This window comes from Daphnia pulicaria, chromosome 6 (assembly GCF_021234035.1).
Source record: "Daphnia pulicaria isolate SC F1-1A chromosome 6, SC_F0-13Bv2, whole genome shotgun sequence".
Taxonomy (NCBI): domain Eukaryota; kingdom Metazoa; phylum Arthropoda; class Branchiopoda; order Diplostraca; family Daphniidae; genus Daphnia; species Daphnia pulicaria.
The window spans coordinates 4,141,942-4,161,895 of NC_060918.1; the positions used below are offsets into that span (position 1 = coordinate 4,141,942).

At 38.8% G+C, this 19,954-nt stretch overlaps 3 protein-coding genes across 3 annotated transcripts; 2 read left to right on the plus strand and 1 right to left on the minus strand.

Moving 5' to 3' along the window:
* Positions 1 to 4,974: 4,974 nt before the first annotated feature.
* On the plus strand, positions 4,975 to 6,135 carry LOC124342462 (cytidine deaminase-like). The gene is made up of 3 exons (XM_046795456.1): positions 4,975 to 5,435; positions 5,501 to 5,778; positions 5,896 to 6,135. The coding sequence occupies exons 1-3, from the start codon at positions 5,396 to 5,398 to the stop codon at positions 6,022 to 6,024; spliced, it is 447 nt and encodes a 148-aa protein (XP_046651412.1). The 5' UTR covers positions 4,975 to 5,395; the 3' UTR covers positions 6,025 to 6,135.
* Positions 6,136 to 6,383: 248 nt separating this feature from the next.
* LOC124342381 (serine/threonine-protein kinase mTOR-like) lies at positions 6,384 to 17,118 on the minus strand. The gene is made up of 41 exons (XM_046795352.1): positions 17,045 to 17,118; positions 16,639 to 16,738; positions 16,294 to 16,560; positions 16,112 to 16,210; positions 15,853 to 16,046; positions 15,598 to 15,793; positions 15,370 to 15,531; positions 15,139 to 15,308; positions 14,905 to 15,076; positions 14,571 to 14,841; positions 14,378 to 14,497; positions 13,737 to 14,300; positions 13,451 to 13,667; positions 13,213 to 13,384; positions 12,898 to 13,149; positions 12,522 to 12,834; positions 12,092 to 12,465; positions 11,912 to 12,019; positions 11,709 to 11,839; positions 11,328 to 11,646; positions 10,976 to 11,257; positions 10,753 to 10,904; positions 10,473 to 10,683; positions 10,283 to 10,408; positions 10,056 to 10,201; positions 9,873 to 9,995; positions 9,702 to 9,812; positions 9,519 to 9,639; positions 9,164 to 9,457; positions 8,981 to 9,103; positions 8,733 to 8,915; positions 8,482 to 8,666; positions 8,142 to 8,409; positions 7,923 to 8,063; positions 7,698 to 7,852; positions 7,423 to 7,621; positions 7,215 to 7,343; positions 7,068 to 7,148; positions 6,893 to 6,995; positions 6,635 to 6,830; positions 6,384 to 6,555 (listed from the first exon to the last, which is right to left on the minus strand). Exons 1-41 carry the CDS (start codon positions 17,101 to 17,103, stop codon positions 6,540 to 6,542), a joined length of 7,605 nt encoding a protein of 2,534 aa, XP_046651308.1. The 5' UTR covers positions 17,104 to 17,118; the 3' UTR covers positions 6,384 to 6,539.
* A 95-nt stretch (positions 17,119 to 17,213) lies between these two features.
* Positions 17,214 to 19,916, plus strand: LOC124342405 (RING finger and SPRY domain-containing protein 1-like). Its single transcript, XM_046795391.1, has 10 exons — positions 17,214 to 17,664; positions 17,723 to 17,888; positions 17,957 to 18,142; positions 18,201 to 18,267; positions 18,328 to 18,468; positions 18,545 to 18,804; positions 18,873 to 19,087; positions 19,155 to 19,310; positions 19,390 to 19,494; positions 19,561 to 19,916. Exons 1-10 carry the CDS (start codon positions 17,426 to 17,428, stop codon positions 19,646 to 19,648), a joined length of 1,623 nt encoding a protein of 540 aa, XP_046651347.1. The 5' UTR covers positions 17,214 to 17,425; the 3' UTR covers positions 19,649 to 19,916.
* Positions 19,917 to 19,954: the final 38 nt, after the last annotated feature.

Consider the following 19,954-nt stretch of genomic DNA (forward strand, 5'->3'; position numbering starts at 1 on the left):
TGAAGTCAAAATTGAAGGAGAGTAGGAATAGAGATTCGAGAAGGATGTTCCAAAGGAATGGTGACAAAATGCTCCCTTGGGGGCAACCTACTTCGAGAGTGGTACAAAGTTCTTCATCACCGGACGAGATAGTGGCGGTGCGATCAAGAAGGAAAGCCTCAATTAACTTTACAAGGTAAATTGGACAATCTTTGCAGATGAGTCCACGTAAAATCATTGGGTGCCATGCAGCGTCGAATGCACTCTTGATATCTAAAAAAGCACACGCTACCGTTTTCTTTGCTTTCCAACTACATTCTATATGATTGACTAGATCTGAAACCGCAGTTTCTGTGGACTTGCCCTCACGAAAGCCATGCTGATTGTGGCTAAACCATTGATTGTCAGTTGCTAATTTCTTCAGTCTCGTATGGAGGATTCTTTCGAATAGTTTAGATAGACTGTTTAGGATGCTGATTGGACGGAAACTGCTGACAGTCTCGTAACAGTCTTTGTTTGGTTTCTTCAGAACAATTACTTTGGCTGATCGCCAGGAAGGTGGGAAGTAATTGAGAGAGACGCAGGCATTGAAAATAGATTCGATAAGAGGCATAACGTGCTCGATACTAAGCTTTAGCCAGATCATCGGGAGACCATCTGATCCTGGAGTGGAGGTATTTTTTAGTTGTTTCAGGTTCTCACGGATTTCAACCAAAGTTATAGGTGGAGAATAGTCTAATGGGAGGCCGCTGTTCAGTTGTCTATAAACTTCGGATTCTAACGAGGAGTGTTGAGGTAATGTGATAGGTTGTTTTGGGAAGAAGTTGTCGGCGAGACACTGCATAATTTGATTCTGAGAGCTGAAAACAGATCCAAGAGAGCTCAATGGTCATCGCTAGTCGTCCAGATCCTCCCTCCCTTTCAACAATAAAAGCCACCACAAGAAGATTAATCTTAAATCAATGGAACGAAGAATGGTCCATCTGTACTTCCGGCTGTCTCACTAGAGAATTCTTCCCATTTATCCAATCCGCTCTTACATTGAACAAACTCAACCCCTCTTTTGAAGTTATGCAAGTGCTATCTGGACACTCCTTTCTTTATAAATTTCTACACCAGATCAAAGTTCAATCTTCTCCACTCTGCTCTTGTAACCAGGACGATGAAACAACTCAACATTTCCTTTTCTCATGCATTAAATTTTCACAGCAGCGCGCTGCTCTGATCAAGGCCGTCAACATAACTTCCTTACACTGGCCACCCAATCTAAATGAATTTGTATGCAACACCATACTTTGGAAGGCCTTCGTGACCTTTATCACCCAAACTAAAAGATTGGTCAAGCCATCCAGATAAAAAAAACTCAGTTCTTTTTATCCCATTTGCAAATTCTTTTCGGCCGTGTCTACTCGTCACAATCTCTGGTACCTCGACCGGGGCTTGCTACTTTGCAGTACCCAGCCTCAGGACGAGAGGTACCAGTAAGATGTTACAGTTCTTAGTCGTTTGAGGCCTTTATTTTTTTTTCCACTTTTTGCTAATTCTTTTTCTTTTTTCGGCCGTGTCTACTCCACATAATCTCTGGTGCCTCGACCGGGGCTAGACGTACGTTACAGTACTCAGCCTCAGGACGAGAGGTACCAGTCAGATGTTTTTTAGTCGCTCGAGGCCTTTCTACATCTTTATACCCCCTTTCATAGCATTCTATCTTCTCTCTCTTCCTTTATCTTCATAAATCGCCATACATTACCACCCGTTCATTTCGTGCGTTTATTTCATATTCCCTTTCCCATCTCTAGTCCAGTGTTGTATTCATTATTTTTATACTTCTGACTGTAATATACGGGTAACACTCGCCTTAAGACGAGTAACACACCCTCTAATAATAATAATATGTAATTTATGTATTGAGTCTATTTGTTTTATTGGAAGCATTGCCTATTATGTTACAAATATATATTAGCAAATCGTTAATTCAGCTAAAAGCGCTATAAGAAGAACATATGGAAAACGAATTTTCTTATATCGCAGCATAAAGCGGTTAGTTTATTATAACTTTCATCTTCATTATATTCTTGCGTGCATTTTTTTTTTAGTTAAATTTTTCAGGGAACTCCCTAACTTAAGTATCTTCCGTTTTTGTCGTAAATCAAGTCGAATTATTCAACGCATCACGTTTATTTACTTTTAAAAAAAATCTCGTGTACGTATATAATTAAAAAATCGATTAGGCAGAGGGATTGTTTTGTTACTTTGCATTTATTGTTTTAAAAAAATGATTGATAGACTTGTGAAGTCAAGACAAAAGTTTGGCTTCGAGCTTTCGGGACAACAAAGCAAAAATAAATTATATATTCGTAAATCAAACCGTATTATATACGAACAAACGGCTTACACCTTAAAAATAAGTTGTTTTTATGGGCGTGAACTCACAAAATAGAGTAGCCAATTTAAAATGATAGATTCATCAAAAAGGTATATTTATTCAAATCCCATCACCCTAACCGTCTTAACATGCGTCTTATTCCAAGGTATTCAAGATTCTCAAGGTTTTTCAAGGTAGAATGCAAATATCAGCGAAAACATTATTTCCCCGTCAGTGCTGTCAGTGCTGGAAGAAAATTAGGCTATCTATTATAGCTTTTTGGTTTGATTCAAGGAATTCTTCGAATTTGTATTTTCAAATTATCTTGGCATTTTCACGTGAGCCGACGCGATTAACTTCTGTATGGCTGATTGGTCTGTGGCGGTGCCGTGAGAATGTGAGATATATGCTGGTTCAAAAACCTTCCCTGTACAGACCAGCGCCCTTTCGTCCTTGCTGCCTCACGCGCGGTCGTTCAAATCTTCTAACTCTACCCTTTCAGCAATAAATCAACTGAAGCCTAAAACTTCTTTCCGTCTGCTCGGAAATCAGTTCCATTCGGTCCGCGCTCGTAAACAAAGCTAGCATTAAAGTGGAACTACGAATGAGTAACAACGTCATCCAAAGCTTTTTAAATACAAATCAAATTACTTTCCCCAGCATTCTCTCATTCGGCGGTGCTAGACACAATACGACTGCATGCATGCAAAAAACTGTACAGGTGTTGACTGGCAACAGCATGATGAATTGCTGTCATTTAGCCAAGATAAAAAACGAGGTTCTGTATAATGTGTGATCGTCATACCGATAATTAAAATATCCAACTACATTTCTTGTTTTTGTGTAGCTTATTGTAGCCTAATAGGCCTACCATGATGCATGGCGGTCCTGATTTATCTATAACTCTTCAACGAGCGCGAACGAGCGGAAGTTTACGAATAATCAATGTAGCCAATTCATTCAAAAGAACGAAACTGATGCATAAGTCGGGAGGACTGAGGACTAACACTGAGTGGCAGAACGCCCTGCCAGCGCTGATAGCATAGCCTTACAGTTTTTTTCGCTTTCCGCGATACGATTAGTCACGCTAGCTGCACTGACCAATGGGGAACTTGCAATTTGCCAAAAAAATTCTAGTCAATCGCACACACAACCCTTATAAGCACCGAGTGTGAAAGCCGGCTCCGACTGCAGCGGACTCATCCTAAACGTCCAGTCGGGCTTGCATCACCTTTAGCTGGCCCGAGTGCAATCAGTAGTTCTGGCGGCTTTGACCGGAGTGGTTTGCTGGCATAAAACTGCTCAGAACACTCCCGGACGAGAAGCACGCTAGTTTCCTGCCATGTCTCTTGATGTACGTATACTTTTATTGCTAGATAATAATCCCATGCCCAATCATATCATATACATATCATATCCACCAACAACACAAAAGCGCGCTTTTCTACGGTTAGGTTTATCGTTCCACCCCTATATGTGATGAACTTCCAATTTAGTGAGTCTGTTAATACGTGTTAATGGCAACACTCATTTTACAGCAACGCCTTTTATAAAAACAAAACATGGTTTTCCAAAAGAAAACATCCCATTAATGTCCGGAATGTAGAAAAAAAGACACCCATTAACCGAAAGACATCATGCGAAAGATAAGACGGTATTAACCAGAGCCAAAATAAATTTTTCCTTCAACTTAGCGAGCAGTTTGAGAGTTGCCTGTTTTCCAATCAAGTCATCACACCTTATTATGTGTTGATTTTCGAAAGCACAGAAAATATTCGCTAAAGAAATTTCATAGTTAATTACATGTTGTAACTGTCAGTGCTTCTTCGGAAACAAGAATTTGATGAGATAAATGTATATGTTGTATGATTGTATATCCACTGGCTAATAAATTATTTTTGAAAACGTAAGACACAGTCCGGGAGTGAATAAGTCTGAATACTGAGTTTTGATTTTTGGTTTTATTACAGGTGGAAGTAATAAATCGATGGAAATAGAGGGAAAAAATGTTATTTAAAAAAAGGGTTCACTGCCAAAAGTGTCACAATTCTGCCACATTAAACAGATAATAAAGAATCGGTACAACTTAATAATTTAAAATGTAACCTTTATTCAGTTCATTTTGGTTGTTGAGAAGTACACACGAATATAGACCTGTAACTAGTTTGTGACAGCCTACCCGCCCTACCGTAGTAAAATGCGGTCAAATGAATTTTTCATCAAACTCATTGTCCAGTTTACTGTTTATTACCTTTAAATCAAGAAAAAGGAACTCCAGCCTAGGAACAAACACTAGGCAGCAAAAATCGAATCTCCCCATCAATGTTTCATTATCCTATGGCTATTTCATCGACTTTTGCCCCGGTTTTCCCCGATTTTCTTGATTTCTATATAGTACTAAGTTCTATACGGTCCCAGAAATGATCTTGACCATTTGATTGTTATATCGCGTGTTAAAGTCAAAAGAAGAACCCATCCATCCTCTGTTTTCTGCCTTTTTGCAGTCATCCCTCATCCCGCCTCATCCGTTTTTTGCTCTGAAGGCCTTTTTGCAGTCATCCCTCATCCCGCCTCATCCGTTTTTTGCTCTGAAGCACAACTATACATGTTGCAATCCGGCGCCACCGGTGTTGTAGCAGACGCACAAAATCCTTGAAACGTCATAACATTGTGATTCGCTAAATCCGTTTTCGCTTTTATTTATTTCGAATTGACTCGATAATACTTTAATTAAAATTTTATATTCTTTCAAGGGGTGCGCTTACATTTTAAATATTTTAAAACTAATAACAAGTTAGGAATCTCATTAATCGCCAGTCGGAACTAATTTGTGAGTTGAGTGTTTTTTTTCCAAGGTTGAGTCAATGTCAAATAGGCTAGCCATAGCTTTTGCCATTAAATTTGGAGTGCAAAAATTTTGCAAAATTCTTCTTTTTTAACATTTAGAAAAATAGAACATTTTCTGCATTTCTACTATTTTATTTAGTTTGGCTAAGCAGGCTTTAATTCAAAGAAAACCTGTTTTGTTTTCAATTTTCTATTTGATTTAAAATGGGAGATTGTGATGAAGAAGTTGATTTTGATCTTCTAGGTAAAAACAATTCACAATATTTCTGTTTTTATTATAAATGTGATAAATTTGTTTGTCCCACTTAGATCCAGCAATCCAAAAAATTATCAACAAAGCCAAAGCAGTTAGAGAAAAGGCATATTGCCCTTACAGCAAATTTGCAGTAGGTGCTGCCCTGTTGTGTGATGATGGAGCTATAATTGATGGTTGCAACGTTGAAAATGTTTCATATGGTCTAACAATATGTGCAGAAAGATCTGCTATTTGTAAAGCTATGTCAGAAGGACAGAAAGTATTTAATAGCATTGCAATTTGTGCTGAAATGAAAGACAAATTTGTTGGCCCTTGTGGTGCTTGTAGGCAGGTAATTTAAAGTCATTAATTGGACAAATAAGATAAATAAGATTTTTACCAGATGTTTTATTGTCAGCAGTTTCAAGTTTGTATTGCATATAATGCAGTTGCTCTTTTTTCTCTATAGGTACTGGCTGAATTCAATGTGAATTTGGATGTTTATTTGTGCAAGCCAAATAATGAAATCTTGAAGACCTCTATGGCAAAATTGCTACCACTTTCTTTTACCCCAAACTGGGTTTCATTTTCCTCCTAAGAAAAAACACAGCATATCCCTGCCAATAGGATGTTCTATAGTAATTAAAGGTATGATTATTCAATGTGTGTGAATAACGTCCGTCTTCAGAATTAAAGCACTAAACCAAAATCAGTAATTATTTTCGCAATTCTTTTAATAAATAAGAAAATGCTATGTTAACTTAGTTTCTACCTAACGAAGTTTTATTGTAGTACGATTCTTTTACTATTTATTAATTTAAATATAAGTATTTTTTTAGTTTATACCTATTCAATCTTTGATATCTTTTATTAATGACGCAGTTATATTAATTTACCAAAGCTTTGTTGCTTCTTTTTCTTACTTGGTGAATAGGTAGATATACAGAATGGAAAATGAGGAGTGAGCAATTTATTTTCCCTTATACTTTTTACAACTTCAACAATTAACTAATAAAAGGAATTGTGAAAACTGGGAATTTAAATGAAATCAAAAACTTCCTTAACAGCATTAAATTGCTGGTTGAGGTGGATGTTTCTATTTGATTGCAGTTTTCACCAAAAAGGGCACCTGAAAATAGAAATAAATTTTTATGATGATAACTGATAAACAACGCTTCCACTTAGTTATTAAGTCAAGGGATTCTTACCAGCCTATGTAACACTGGCACAAATTTTCGTGAGAAGTCGCTTGTTGAATCAGGAGTTCCACCTGTCGGTCAATACTCAGTGTTCCTTCCGTTTCATTAGGGAAGTCCCTACCGGTTAACTTGTCTCGCACACGGCTCACGATAGTCAAAGCTCGTTTGTTTAGTATTTCAGGTTGAGGTCCGTCATTGACAACGGCTGAAAGAATCATAGAAAATATGTTGGCATCAACTATCATATAAATTAATTCCGAATCATACCTTCAACTGTCTCATTTTTGCTTCTGCTAACTGCAGCGTTCAGTACGCTGCTAGAATTTGCTGCTGCATTTGCAGTTATTTCCATGCTATCTCCAACATCACCCTGGATTTTATAATAATAATATAGTTAAATAATTGGCTGAGGGCGTAATTATGCTACCAACAAACACCTTACCTGACCGCTATTATTTGAAGAGGATTCATGCCTGCTTTTCGACCGTCGGGTGGTTTTGGTATTTGCTACATTATCTACGACCTGTTGAACACAAAACAAATTACGAGATTAAATACTGTTTTTAAGAATAAGGATGTAGGGAAATACCAATCTCCAATTCAAAAGTGGATCGTAGACGAAGGCTTCTAAAACAGCCATTAAACTGTCTTTATTTCCGCGAAGTACAGACATAACGGATTCGCATGTGCTGCGATACGTTCCTTCAATCCCGGTTACCTGAAATGCAGTCGCACGAAAAATTAACTCAACTTATTCTATAAAAATGCAACAACTTTGCCCATTAATCCTGAACTACCTCCATAGCGTTGACAAGCATGCGAGTCAATCTAAAAGGGATCTTTTCAGGAAATTTCTCTCTAGTCATAGCGACTTCGAAGCAGTCGCCAAAATCAATGTGAAGTATTTTGCCACTCAACCGGTCTAACATGAGATTGGACGGGTGGCGATCTCCCAGTCCAAGAATGTATCCAACCATAGACATAACAGCTAGGGATCTATTGAAGAGGAATTCAGTTCATAAGATTTAGTTTTTGCACTGTATAAATTAATTAGGTAAAAAATAATCCATGCCTTGTATAGTTTGTTCTTCTATCAAACCAGACTTCCGATGAAGGAGATCGCAGCCAGAGAATCTTGGCCAAGTCATCACCTTGTGTGTGCTCAAGTGCATGCTCAAATACTTCCACTTTTTGCATTAGTGACAAATGATCGTAGTCGGGAGCCATCTATGAAATAAGTAAGTAGAGTTAAAGTTAACGATTCACCATGTAGCACTTATCACTTCAAGCAACTCACTCGAAGCATGATTCGGTGCTCGATATTAAGCAGGATTTTTTTCTTCTCCCTGTAATCACGAATCAACGAATGCAAAGTGTCACAATGGGGGACCCAACCAATCAAACCGCTGTTTGTTGACAAGGGAATAACCGCATATCTCTGCATTTCAGCCAAATTGAAGAAGAATCAGTTAGAATGGAAAATCAATTGTGAGCATTAAACTTTTGGAATACGAACCTGGATAGTGAGATTTCGACGGAAAGTTTCTGGATCATGGATCAATAACGTATTAACTAAACTGAACAGCTGCATGACCCTCTCATCTTGTCGGAGGTCTTCGTGCCCTTTCAATAAAAACATGTATTCCTTGCCGTTGCTACCAGTTATGCATAGTTTTCTAGGTCTCTGCTTTGACGTAATAACTTGCAGTGAACTGTTGACTTGCGATATCCTGATTACAGGTTGATTAGGTACATAACTGCCGGGAATTGCTAGTTCAAGATCGCTAGGAAAAAGGAAGAACAAAAAAGGTAGATTAGACTTTATGCATGAGCATTTATAAGACGAAGATAAATACCGGCATAGAAGTAATTTTGGTGAAACATATTGAAGTTCCAAACTCGTAAGTTGAGGCAGTTGTCGTGAAATGCGTCGGAAAACATGATAATATAAATCCCAAGCTTGGTTTAGATCTCGAACGTTCAACGAAGTTTTGTACCGTCGACACCAATCTTGGGCTTCCAGCAATTCTCGCCCATAAGCCTGAAGCATAATAAGAAAATTATTTTAAATGGGGGTAATTCAAAACTTTTTGTGACGAATATTAACCTGGTGAAATGACGTTTCTTTAAGGGTTTGTGGTCCTCGCTCTAACATTGCGTGAAGCGGTTCCAACGTTGCAAACATGCCTGTGACGTTTCTTTCGCCAAAGTACAGCCGAGACGCTTCTTCTAGTCCTTCGTGCCATAATTCATGCCATAATATGGCCACTCGAATCAACTCTTCACTGACCTATGCGTTGTGTACATGAATGTTTAAGTAACGGAATTATTTATGCTAGACAATATTGTACACACCATCACAGCTTGTTGGACGAGCACGGGACTATGCTCGCACATATTCTTCAAGATTTTGTTGGCAGCATTATGTCTAGCTTGTAAGGCAGATTTAGAAGCAACAGTTAACGGATAGATCAGGGCCTGTCGAAAATTTAAAGGGTAAAGGAGAAGGCAACATTATTAAAGCGAAAAATTATATACTTGAGGATGAGCTTTTCCAATATCCATCAAAAGTTGGTGAATGAGTCTGCCGACTAGCTGACGTTGCGTATCAATTCGAGCTATCAGCTGTGGAATCACTTGCAACCAAGTATTGACATCAATTGTCCTTACACCCTCTACCAGCGCTTCATACACTTCAGGCCAATGCCCATAATCAAACCACAATGTCAAAAGACGAAGAGTATCTTGCAGGGAGCTTCCATGTGACAGTGCAATCGAACGGAAAAATCCTTGCACGGCAGGTACAGTGTAAGAAGACACATGCTGAGCGGTCTGAAATAAATCAATTTGAGAACGGACAACAGGAAGGACTTTAAACTGGTTTTATCCTCACCAATCCTTTATTCGTATTTTCTCCAATCAGGGTTTGATTTGCGGAAGTATTTTGTCCTTGATGTTTGTAAAATAAAACAGCTTCAAAATTCATGTACGCCCAGGAATGCCATGCCTTGTACCTGATAAGTGATAAATGAGATTTTTAAAAACTATTTTAATCAACTAAGAATCAACAATTTACCAAGTGGCATCATGTTCTGTTGCTGCAGCATAATACTGGAGGACAGCAGGAATTGATAGTTCATTAATACCCTGAAGGCACTCTTGCCACTGTCCAAGTCTTAGGTAACATCTGGACCATAAAGAATTAGTTTAAAACGTTTTTAAATAATTAAAATGCAAAACGCTATACCTAGCTAATAGTTTCCCTAACTCGACGTGTCTGTCTGGCTCCTCTGGCGTAGATACGGGTGTAGTTGAAATCGATGACAGCGATTGCGGTTGTAGGGAAGCTTGAACAAAATGGTGCAATTGTCTACAAGTACTGGGATGAAAGAATTACTTGTCTAGGGTTAAGGAACAATGTGTAAATTACCTGAAAGCCTGTTCTTTTTGATTTGACATCCAAAGATGTTTTGAGTAAGCATAGGTTACATGGGGATGCAACGTTGGCAGTGGGTGGTCAGGGTTCAATGAAGGATCAGTACCCAGTAAAGTTACGAGGGTTTTATGTGAGAGTGCCTGTCGGAATTCATAATTCAAAGGGTGTTAAGTTTCTCTTAAGGGAAAACAAACACTAAGAACAAGTTTTAAATATTTTACCAAACGACCAGATTTTCGACAAAGCGATGAATATTTTAACCAAGTTCTCATATCTTCTTCGGGCGATATGACTAAGGAATGCACTTGGATGATTTTTTGCCAATCTTCCACTATTCTCTGGCATCCCTGAAACGAAAAATTTGCGTATAAACTAAACAATTACATGAATTGAAATAATAATAATGAATACTTGAAGGCGTTGCCACCACATCTTTCGGATGGGAGCCCTTCTTTCAGGAAGTATTTTATATTGGATAACTTCTTCAAGCTCGGCGAGCATTTGAACCAAGACCATTGCTCCATATGCCCGCTGATAGCTTTCGCCCGAAAGTGCAGTTAGTTCGGTGTCTAAGAGGTCACGAGCCGAGTCAATGAGCGTTTGCGCTTGACCGTATTGCTCCCTGTAATGGAATATTAAACATTGTGAGACTAACAGATAATGGAGTCTTCACTAAATCTTATTTTGTTACCTGTGAATTGCCAAGACAGAACGGTAAAAAGCACCATCTTGTGTTTCCTTCGGGATAAAATTAACATATTCCTCCATGGCAGTCCATTTCCCGAGTCCCCAAGCAGCCGCGGCTGCCATGCGAGCAAATCGGTTTTTAACATCTACATTGACCTTTAAAAAGAAATATTAGAAAAATGATCATAAAAAAATAATTAAATAAATAGTACAAAAAGCGCATATACCTGTTTCCAATTCGTTTCAGCCAAAGTGTGTAATTGTCCCCATTCACACAGCGCTTCGAGACAACGCATCTGACCGAGTACTAATTCCGGTTCCTGTTGCTGTTGGTTACTTTCCTTCTTTCTGTAAGCTTCTAAAGCTCTCTCCCAATCATGCAACTTTTCGTGCCATCTCTCCTGGACTCGGATTTCTCCTTCGTGCTTTTTCATTGCATACTCTAATAGCCCAGCAGCCGCTTCTTTTTGTTGAAGTTTATTGTTGATCGATATCAGCGATTCCAAAACCTAAAAATTTCATTTATTAAAAAAAAACTAATGGACCGGCCTTAAAATTTGTAAATAATCTCTATCTTGCCTGAGCAGTGGGAGACTCATGGAACTCGGCTTCTTTGTAATGAAGTGCTTTGGCATAAGCTCTGCATTGCATAGCTCTTTGACCAAGTAACTTGGCATCCAATGGTAAGGGACCCTTTTCACAATGTTCCATAAATTCTGCCAGATTGAGAATGGTCTGTGTAATTTCAGGCAGGTCAGGAACCCGGAGCGCTTGTTCTAAGCTTTTAACCAGCTCGTTTTGATGCTGCTGGCTTAACTCTGTCCAGCATGATACAAACGCGGCATTGAAGAGATCACGAGGCAGTTGAATGTAACTTTGACCTAATGCCCAACAAGATCTATCCCCCAATATGTCAGTGAAGGTAGGAAATATATTGCCCATGAATTTAACTCAATATACCTCAGCGGCGGAGAAGGCGATTCCTTGAGCATTTCAGAACTTAATTTACGGAGCCATTCAAGCCAATCATCTTTCGAGACACGTCGTGTTGCTGTCCAAGCTCGTTGCAAATTATTGGCGGCTACATGTAACTTGAAGATGAAAATGGAACATATTCATATTACGCCAAATCGGTCATATTCGGTACGTTTGTAATAACTTACTCGTTTTACTGTTGTGGTATCCGAAGAAATCAATCCTTCTTTGGTTTTAGAATTTCCCCTTCGCTGACGAGCCGCGGATAAATCTTCTTCGTCGGCTGAACCACCACCCTAGTATCGAAAGAAAAAATGAGAAAATAAGAAATCCGATTGTCGAATCATCAACAAAAGGCTGTTGCTTACATGTAAAATTTTCGCCACCAACACGTCATATCGCTGATGCTGAATTCTATTGCGATTCAGGACTTTTTGGACCATAGGTATGAAAATAAGAAATTTCTTTCCCAACTGAGCAACTAAAGAGGCTAAGGTTTCCATAGCGACCGGACGCAATTCGCTTGTGTTCTCAATACAGCGAACAAGAGGTTGAATAATACGTGAAGCAAAGTCACTCAAGTCCAGAGTGTCGCTGATGAGGTCCACAGTTTCTAATGCGGTTCGCCGAACGTTAATATTGACGTCAATGGCATCGAACAGTTTAACGATTGGTGGTAAGAGAAGATGAAGATAATCCTCCAAATTGCTGCCAAATTTCTGGACCGCTTGAAGAAGTTTACCTAGGGGGAAAAACGTGAAGTGTAAAAGCTTCACTAACGGAAAATTTTTTTAATACCAGTAACGCTACGATCCTTGCTGGTGTCGTGAGTTAAAACACGCAGTATTAATGGAACCAAATGAGGTAGATACATCTTAAATTCGGCCCCCAATGCCATAGCTACGTGTTCGATGAGAAAGATAATTGTTATTTGGAACGGACTATTTACAGTCCAATGCTCTTTCACAAGATCCAAAATTTGGTCCAAATAAGGACGAATGTGCTGCTTGACAATCGCGATTAGAAATCCCAGCTGCTGGAACAAGAATTCTTTCAGGGAAACCTCCGTTAGTGGGGTGAAGCGAACCACGTTTACAAAACTAGGGACGACCTGCAAATCCAAACACATATGAAACCGGCAGTCCAACACGCATACGTCACTAGGCTCATTTACTTGTTTAATGTAAGGTACACATCGAACTCCCAAGGATTTGAAGATGAACATCACTGCAGTTACGACGGTGTTGTGATGCTGAGAAAGCGTTTGGTCTTTCACTACACGCATCAAAGTAGCGATTGCCACAGCAGGATAAAATTCTTCCAACGATGAGTAGTTCATGTTGACTAGCATTTCGCTTGCCGACGAATCCATAAAAGAGTCAGCATCCCGAGCATCAGACATTGACATTACAGCACTGGAGTCACCCTGTTAACAAGAAGTGATTAGACATCGGGCGATATATGGAAATTCGCCAAGTTTTCTACTTACTTGGCTATCAATATGACCCAAGTTCATTTTATGTTTATAGGGGTCCAGTGCTCCAAGCAATCCCAATACCCTGAGCGTTTCTCGGCGAATGGAAACAAGTTGCTCGGTTTTTAAAAAGCTCAGTAGCAACTCAAGCAGTGACGGAAATTCTTGATAAGGTTGAATCACACATCTAGATATTTGGTGGGAAATAATAATTTCAATAAGAAAGCAAGAAACAAGTAGTGAGAATCCTTACCCTGTACTTTCGATCAACTGTGCCAAGGTCCATAAGGCAACTTCTCTTTTAGCTGGAAGACTAGAATCAGCTAACATATCCAACAACAAAGGGAGTAGCTCAGGGCTCCACAGCCTCATTTCACTCTCAGACACCTGAGCTAAATCTCCGATAGCAGTGAGAACGGCGATTGTGACTCCAGGATTGGGGTCGTTTTCTTTCAATTTCGGAACTAAAACTGAAATAAAACAATTTTTGTAACACACATCAAAATATTATTCCTCAAATTTTGACTGGCAGTTCTTACTTTTTAGGATGGGTTCCATATAAGGTTTGATTAGCCTTGGTGCGGAAGAAACCAAGCGTCCTAATAACCTCGAACTTTGCTCTTTATTCCGACCCATGCCACTGTGCTCCAATTCGGTGAGCAACTGTATTAAAAGCTTACGCAGAGCAGGCATAATATAAGCCGGATTCATGGAAGACAAGTGGCCAATGATACACACAGCCATTTCTCGAATCTCAAAGACTTCATCGTTAAGCGCCACAGTGATAGAGCCAAGATTTTCCGCAAGCGCCAGATACGAAAAGAAATGAGGATCGAGACTCGCAAAAACACAGTATCGGACACTAGCGTCGGGATCCGTGATGGCAGCGGTGAGCAGTTTACTCAAGACTTCGGCTACCGTAGCAGAAACTAGGCGAACTCCACTGCTTCTCAATGGCTTTTTCTTTAATTTCACCGACTCCTGAAGTGCACATTTCAATAACTGACTGCATGTTCGCACAGCTTCAAGACGTATGGCCCTTTGCTCACTGCACAAAAAGTTGTCGGCACAATGGCGAACAAATTGTAAAAGTAGTGGTTGACCTAGCGACACAAACAAAATTATGTTGAAAAATCTGCGACTCTCGTTCATTGAATTTTAAAGAAATTGTTTTTTTAACCTTGAAAATCAAAACTCCCCAACGTTCTTAGAGCTAAAACGATGCTATTGACGTCATCCCCATTCGATGGTAGGGGTTGAAGTGCCACTGGAGTGAGCGCCATATGATGTTTTGGCATTCCTAAAATAGAATGGATAAATTAATTCAAGTAGAATGTACTTTTCCAAATTCATTGTTTAAAATAAAACCATGCCTGGATGACGAAGTGGTTGGTGCATCAAAACTAGTGAAAGCATCCGCAAGAGTCCTTCGGCAATGTCTTTTTTAAGATGAGGGATTCTCAAGGCCAGTTCACGAAGACAAGTTGTCAGGGCAGGACTAAGTCCAACGGACAGCATGGGATCCAGTAGATCCTTGAACTCACTAGTTAGATGAGAACGACCAACGGCTCGGCCAAGCAGACTTAGACAGACGAAAACAGCAATATCAGGGGGACTGGAGCGTTTTTTGGTAGAAGATGGGTCCTAGTTTTGAGAAGTTTCAAAAATTAAAGAATTTTCCTGCTTTACACTCTTTAGTTTCTCTACTTTATTTTGAGGTAGAGAAGTCCGAACAAAACTAATAATGCCAGGGAGATGTGTAGCAATATCCCCTTCAATACACACTGCTATATAACCTATAGTTATCATTGCAAGGTGAGGATTTTTTTCTTTGCGGGTCAAACACGCCATCAAGTAGCTCATCGAAGGGCCCAAATACCTGGGGAAATTAAGTATGTATGGTCATTTGTCATTTTAAGAAATTTTCCAAAAATTTAATACCTATCAGAAAATCGGGTTCGATCATAGGCAGCCAGTCTAGGCAGAATTCCCATCAAAGCTGCTTGTACATGGCTGCTTTTTGAGATGCTATGTCGAAGAGTGTTGGCACAAATTTCATCAAAATGATCAGCAGTCAATTGGCGGCATGCAGCGCTTTCAACTATAGGGTACTGTTTGTATAGAAAAATCGTTCAGGTAAGTGGAAGTATTGCGATCAATTTTATAAATCACCTGCTGGGGCGCAACTATCGATAGTGGTGACACGGCGCTGGCTATCCTTGATTGAGCGACATGCCCTGGCAAAAGCCGGAGATTATTGTAAAGTGTAGGAGTGTTGATTAATTCAACAGCACCGTTCGGCAACACTCGGGAAGTTGTAGAAATTAGAGAATCCTTTGGTAAAAAATCATTGAGAATTATCGCATTTGCTCAGGTCATACAAAGATCGGCATATTCAACCTGAACAGTCTGTGAATGTAGTAAATTTAATTGCTCTAGTTCAGCGAGAAGTCGTTCACCCTCTGCATTCGAACAACGTAGAAGCTCTTGAAGAACCAAAAGAGATCCATGAGCTCTGTCGTCCTTTGTTAGTCCTTTATCTTTGGCTAACGGTTCTTCAAAACCTTGTTGGGCCTCGTCAAAGCATTGTTTATACCTAATTAATGGTTAATACTATATCTTTATGTGCTAAACTTGTGCAAGCTTGTTTATTACCAAGTAGGCTTTTGAGCTTCTTTAGTTTCTCGCTGAGATGTGACGACTAAAGCAGAGCGTAAAGCAGCAACTGCGCCTTCTCGAATCATTGGTTTGGAGTCCCGAACGGCATAAAAAATAACGTCAAAAAAAGTCTGGACTTGCTGGAAAAAGAAAGTTGGCATGGATAAAGCCAATTCTCGCAAAACCAGCACCTGTGAGAAATTGAGTTAAAACTTACGGTATTAACATATCGTTAATGATGTTATTTTTAACTTACCGCCGCATGCCTACGACCTTCATTTCTCTCGCCACTGAGCCACTCAAAGGCTCGTTTTACTTCAAATTCCACATACTCCGCGGTGTAGCTTCCTGATACCTGTTTTATTAAAAATTTCATATCTATATTAATCATCTGTTTTAATTATGTGTAGAGGCTATTTAGATTTTTGTTTAACTTGCCAGTGTCAATTTTCCAAGTGCCCTTGCAGTTAACTCCATTACAACTACATCCTGAGATGGAAGTAAGTTTTTCAAATAGTTGGCAAATCTAGTCATTCTGGCATTGGTATTTCCAACATCTACTTGCAATAAACTAACTATGGCTAGAATGCCACCTTTCTTTTCATTGACATCTGAGCTGGACACCATGTCAAATATATGGTGATTCAAATCATCAACAAATGAAATTACATCTTCCTGCAATGCCTCTCTTAACTCAGATGTCACCTAAAAAAATTAAGAAAACATTACAACAATTCTATATTATTTCCTTCTTAAACATTTAGCTCTTTATCCTTCTCTTACATAATGGTGTAAATCTCGGGCAGCCTTTAGTCTCAAATCTTCACTTCTGGATCTAAGCCCAGTGATGAATGTTTGCATCATTCCGGTTGCCATTCTGTAACTGAAATAAATAAATAGGATAAAATAAAGGAAGCAGTTGATATAAATTCAATGCATAATCAGCAACAACTCAAAGGAGTAGTTCGAAAACATTCAAAGTCAACTGTCGCCAATCACCTCGTACCCCGCTAGCGAAAATTGAAATTGGACACTATATGTTATTTTTCCATTCAATCAAATAGCTCTTTGTCTTCGACAAAAAAAGACAAGCCTTATTTTAAAAAGAAAATGCAATACGCGAATTCCACAACGTGTAATTACTAATTAGACTTTACAGTATCAGTATGACTTATTTTAATAAACAAACTTGTGGCCTTCGACATCTGACGGAAGAAAAAGAAAACTCCGAATTGTGTTACTCCTCATTAGGCATTAGATACTATTAGATGTCCGGTGAAAGGATGGCTCTCCTATAAGCGCCCCTAGCGGATATCTATGTTCGCGTTATAAGCAGCAGACGATATCTTTTTCATCGAATTTCTCAATACTAGATTACCATCCATATTTATAACATGGTTAAATAGTGCTACTGAAATTAATTGTTAAACAACGTCAAATCCATTCCTGGTCAATCCAAATACACCCACTTATAAACCTAACTAAGATGGAGATCAAATTGCACGTTTGAATAGTGACGATCTCTCTCAAATAACATGTTCAAATTTAATTTCCACTGAAGCAGTTAAAAATGGGACAATGCTTATGTTGTGACGAAAAGGATGGGGAACTACCCTCTCTCTCAGTGCCTCAACCAGAAACTGCCAGTCTCCCAAGTCCACTGCAATCTAATATTTCAGTTGATAGAGACAGAAGTTTCCCATCTCATGTTATACCAGCATCTGAGGCCTCACACTTGAGGCGAATGCTACCCCATATTGACAGTCTTGTTTTGCAGACATTAGCTGTCATAGGAAATTTAGTTGAAAAGTATGTTTTTTATTATGTGTTCCTATGTATCCACTTTAATTATTCCTTATTTGTTTAGTGATCAAGAAACACCTCCTTCAATGTTAAGATTACAAGCTCTTTCTAACAAAGGGCATGGTTGGTTGCTTGTTCTACATTCCATGGTTAATGTAATACCCATTAATGAACCCCTTGGACCTGCTGTCATCACTCTGGTGCTAGATGACTGTGCCTTACCAGCAAAGGTAAGATTTTAATCAAATAAATATGTTAGACATTGTTGCTAGGTTAAATTTTCACTATTTTTTTTCAGGATTCCATTACTAAAGTCCCCCGGATGTTTTGGCTGTCAGCTAAAGCTAGTAAAAGGGGAAGATCAGATCCTAATCGTCACAGGAATATTTGTATTGCATTGGGCTGCATTGCTGAAAAATTGGCTGGGCCTACAAGTGTTGCTTTGCTAACTGATAGCACATTGGATTACCTTATAGCCAACCTGGTATGTCTGACAATCAATCTTTGGTCTCACTTTATTTTCAACAATGTATATCTTTTAGGATCCATCAAACCACCCACCAGTAGTACTGTTTTCATTAATTGCTCTTGAGAAATTTGCTCAAACAAGTAAAAAATAATAATTATAACTAGTTTGTAGGATTTGTTTCTCATTTTTCTTCTATTTAGGTGAAAACAAAATTGCTCTCAATAAAAGATTCCACCAAGAAACCCAGCATCCACTTTTGGTGTTGGAAAAATGGAAATCGACCGACGATTACATGAAACGTCAAGTTGGATTCTGTTCTGAATGGTGTCTTGATAATCTATGTATGCATTTTTTTTAAACTCTTTATCACACGTTTGAATGAACCTTAACTTTGAATGCTATTCATTTCTGTAACAGTCGTTAGTGAGGGAAGATCGTTCACCTACGAACGCACAGATACCAGTGCTATCAATGTTATGCTAAACAGCCAGGATGTTAGCGAATATCTCAAAATTGCAGCCAATGGTCTTGAAGCTCGCTGCGACGCTTCTTCCTTTGAAAGTGTCCGCTGTACATATCAAGCGGATGCTGGCATTTGGTATTACGAAGCGTTGATAGTCACACCTGGAATCATGCAGATTGGTTGGGCTACGAAATCCAGCAAATTTCTTAACTACGTACTTATCATTTATAATAATTAGGTCAAATGGAAAACTATTATTTCTTTTCTTTTTTATCTATTTAGGAAGGATATGGTATCGGTGATGACGAGTTTTCCATTGCCTATGATGGATGTCGCAACTTGATTTGGTATGAAGCGGAATCCATACCACATACACTACAACAATGGAAACCTGGAGATATTTTAGGATGTTTATTGAATATTGATCGAGAGGAAGTCATATTCTCGTTGAATGGGGTTGCACTTGGGTCTAACTCACAACTTTTCAAATCTGCCAAGTATAATAGCAATCCTGATTTTTAAACGATTTCAAATAATACCGTATACTTTTTGTTATAACTATAGAAGCGGCTTTTTTGCCGCTGCAAGTTTTATGTCGTTTCAACAGTGCGAATTCAATTTCGGAAGTAAACCATTTCATTTTGCACCCAGAGGAGTTGCCGTGTCTGCTTTCAATGACCACGCATTGTTAACAGCAGAGCAAAAAATTATATTGCCAAGGTTCCGTTTCTACTTAATATTTTTTGCTAAGTAAACCTGGTTACTAGAATAATCTGACATCCTTATTATCTGCCGATAGGTCGAAGAAATTAGAGCAGTTGAGACTCACCAACATCCACGAAGATTCTTGCTCATTATGCTGCGATGCACCTGCCATCATCACACTTTTACCTTGCCGTCATCAGTAGGATTATCAATATTTTCAAATTTAAAATATATTTTTAAAAATCGTTTTTTTTAATATTTACAGAGGGTATTGCAGTGGTTGTGCTCGACAATTGGAATCTTGTCCCTTGTGCCGTTCTTCAATCCAAGAACGGGCTGTTCTAGGCTCTTAAAGATAACAGAATATTTTTTTTTTTTTTTTGTTTTCAAATTTATTTTGTTTTTTGAATTTGAGGGTCTTCTTGTCAATTTAATGTTGTGTTCTTGTCAACGTCCACAAGGATCGAGAAACCTCGCATCCCATGTTTTGAAAGTAACCCTCTCCCGCTTGTTGTGATATTGATACACCGTTGATAATATCGTAAGACTTTTGACTGTATAACATTAATCTGTACATGTATATCTGAGAAATTGAAATACTTATTCGACTGACCGATTTGATATTTGCGCATGTTCATGTTTTGTCTTTATCGTTCGAC

What these genes read in the sequence shown, in the direction of transcription:
- LOC124342462 (XM_046795456.1), top strand. Translation starts at nt 5,396, where the DNA reads ATGGGAGATTGTGATGAAGAAGTTGATTTTGATCTTCTAG. An exon ending in AGTTGATTTTGATCTTCTAG is followed by an intron (nt 5,436 to 5,500) that starts GTAAAAACAATT and finishes TGTCCCACTTAG; the next exon opens with ATCCAGCAATCCAAAAAATT. An exon ending in CTTGTGGTGCTTGTAGGCAG is followed by an intron (nt 5,779 to 5,895) that starts GTAATTTAAAGT and finishes TTTTCTCTATAG; the next exon opens with GTACTGGCTGAATTCAATGT.
- LOC124342405 (XM_046795391.1), top strand. Translation starts at nt 17,426, where the DNA reads ATGGGACAATGCTTATGTTGTGACGAAAAGGATGGGGAACTACCCTCT. An exon ending in ATTACCTTATAGCCAACCTG is followed by an intron (nt 18,143 to 18,200) that starts GTATGTCTGACA and finishes TATATCTTTTAG; the next exon opens with GATCCATCAAACCACCCACC. An exon ending in ATGGTGTCTTGATAATCTAT is followed by an intron (nt 18,469 to 18,544) that starts GTATGCATTTTT and finishes TTTCTGTAACAG; the next exon opens with TCGTTAGTGAGGGAAGATCG.
- LOC124342381 (XM_046795352.1), bottom strand. Translation starts at nt 17,103, where the DNA reads ATGAGGAGTAACACAATTCGGAGTTTTCTTTTTCTTCCGTCAGATGTC. An exon ending in CTGAAACGAATTGGAAACAG is followed by an intron (nt 10,905 to 10,975) that starts GTATATGCGCTT and finishes TTCTTTTTAAAG; the next exon opens with GTCAATGTAGATGTTAAAAA. An exon ending in GTCGAAATCTCACTATCCAG is followed by an intron (nt 8,064 to 8,141) that starts GTTCGTATTCCA and finishes GCTGAAATGCAG; the next exon opens with AGATATGCGGTTATTCCCTT.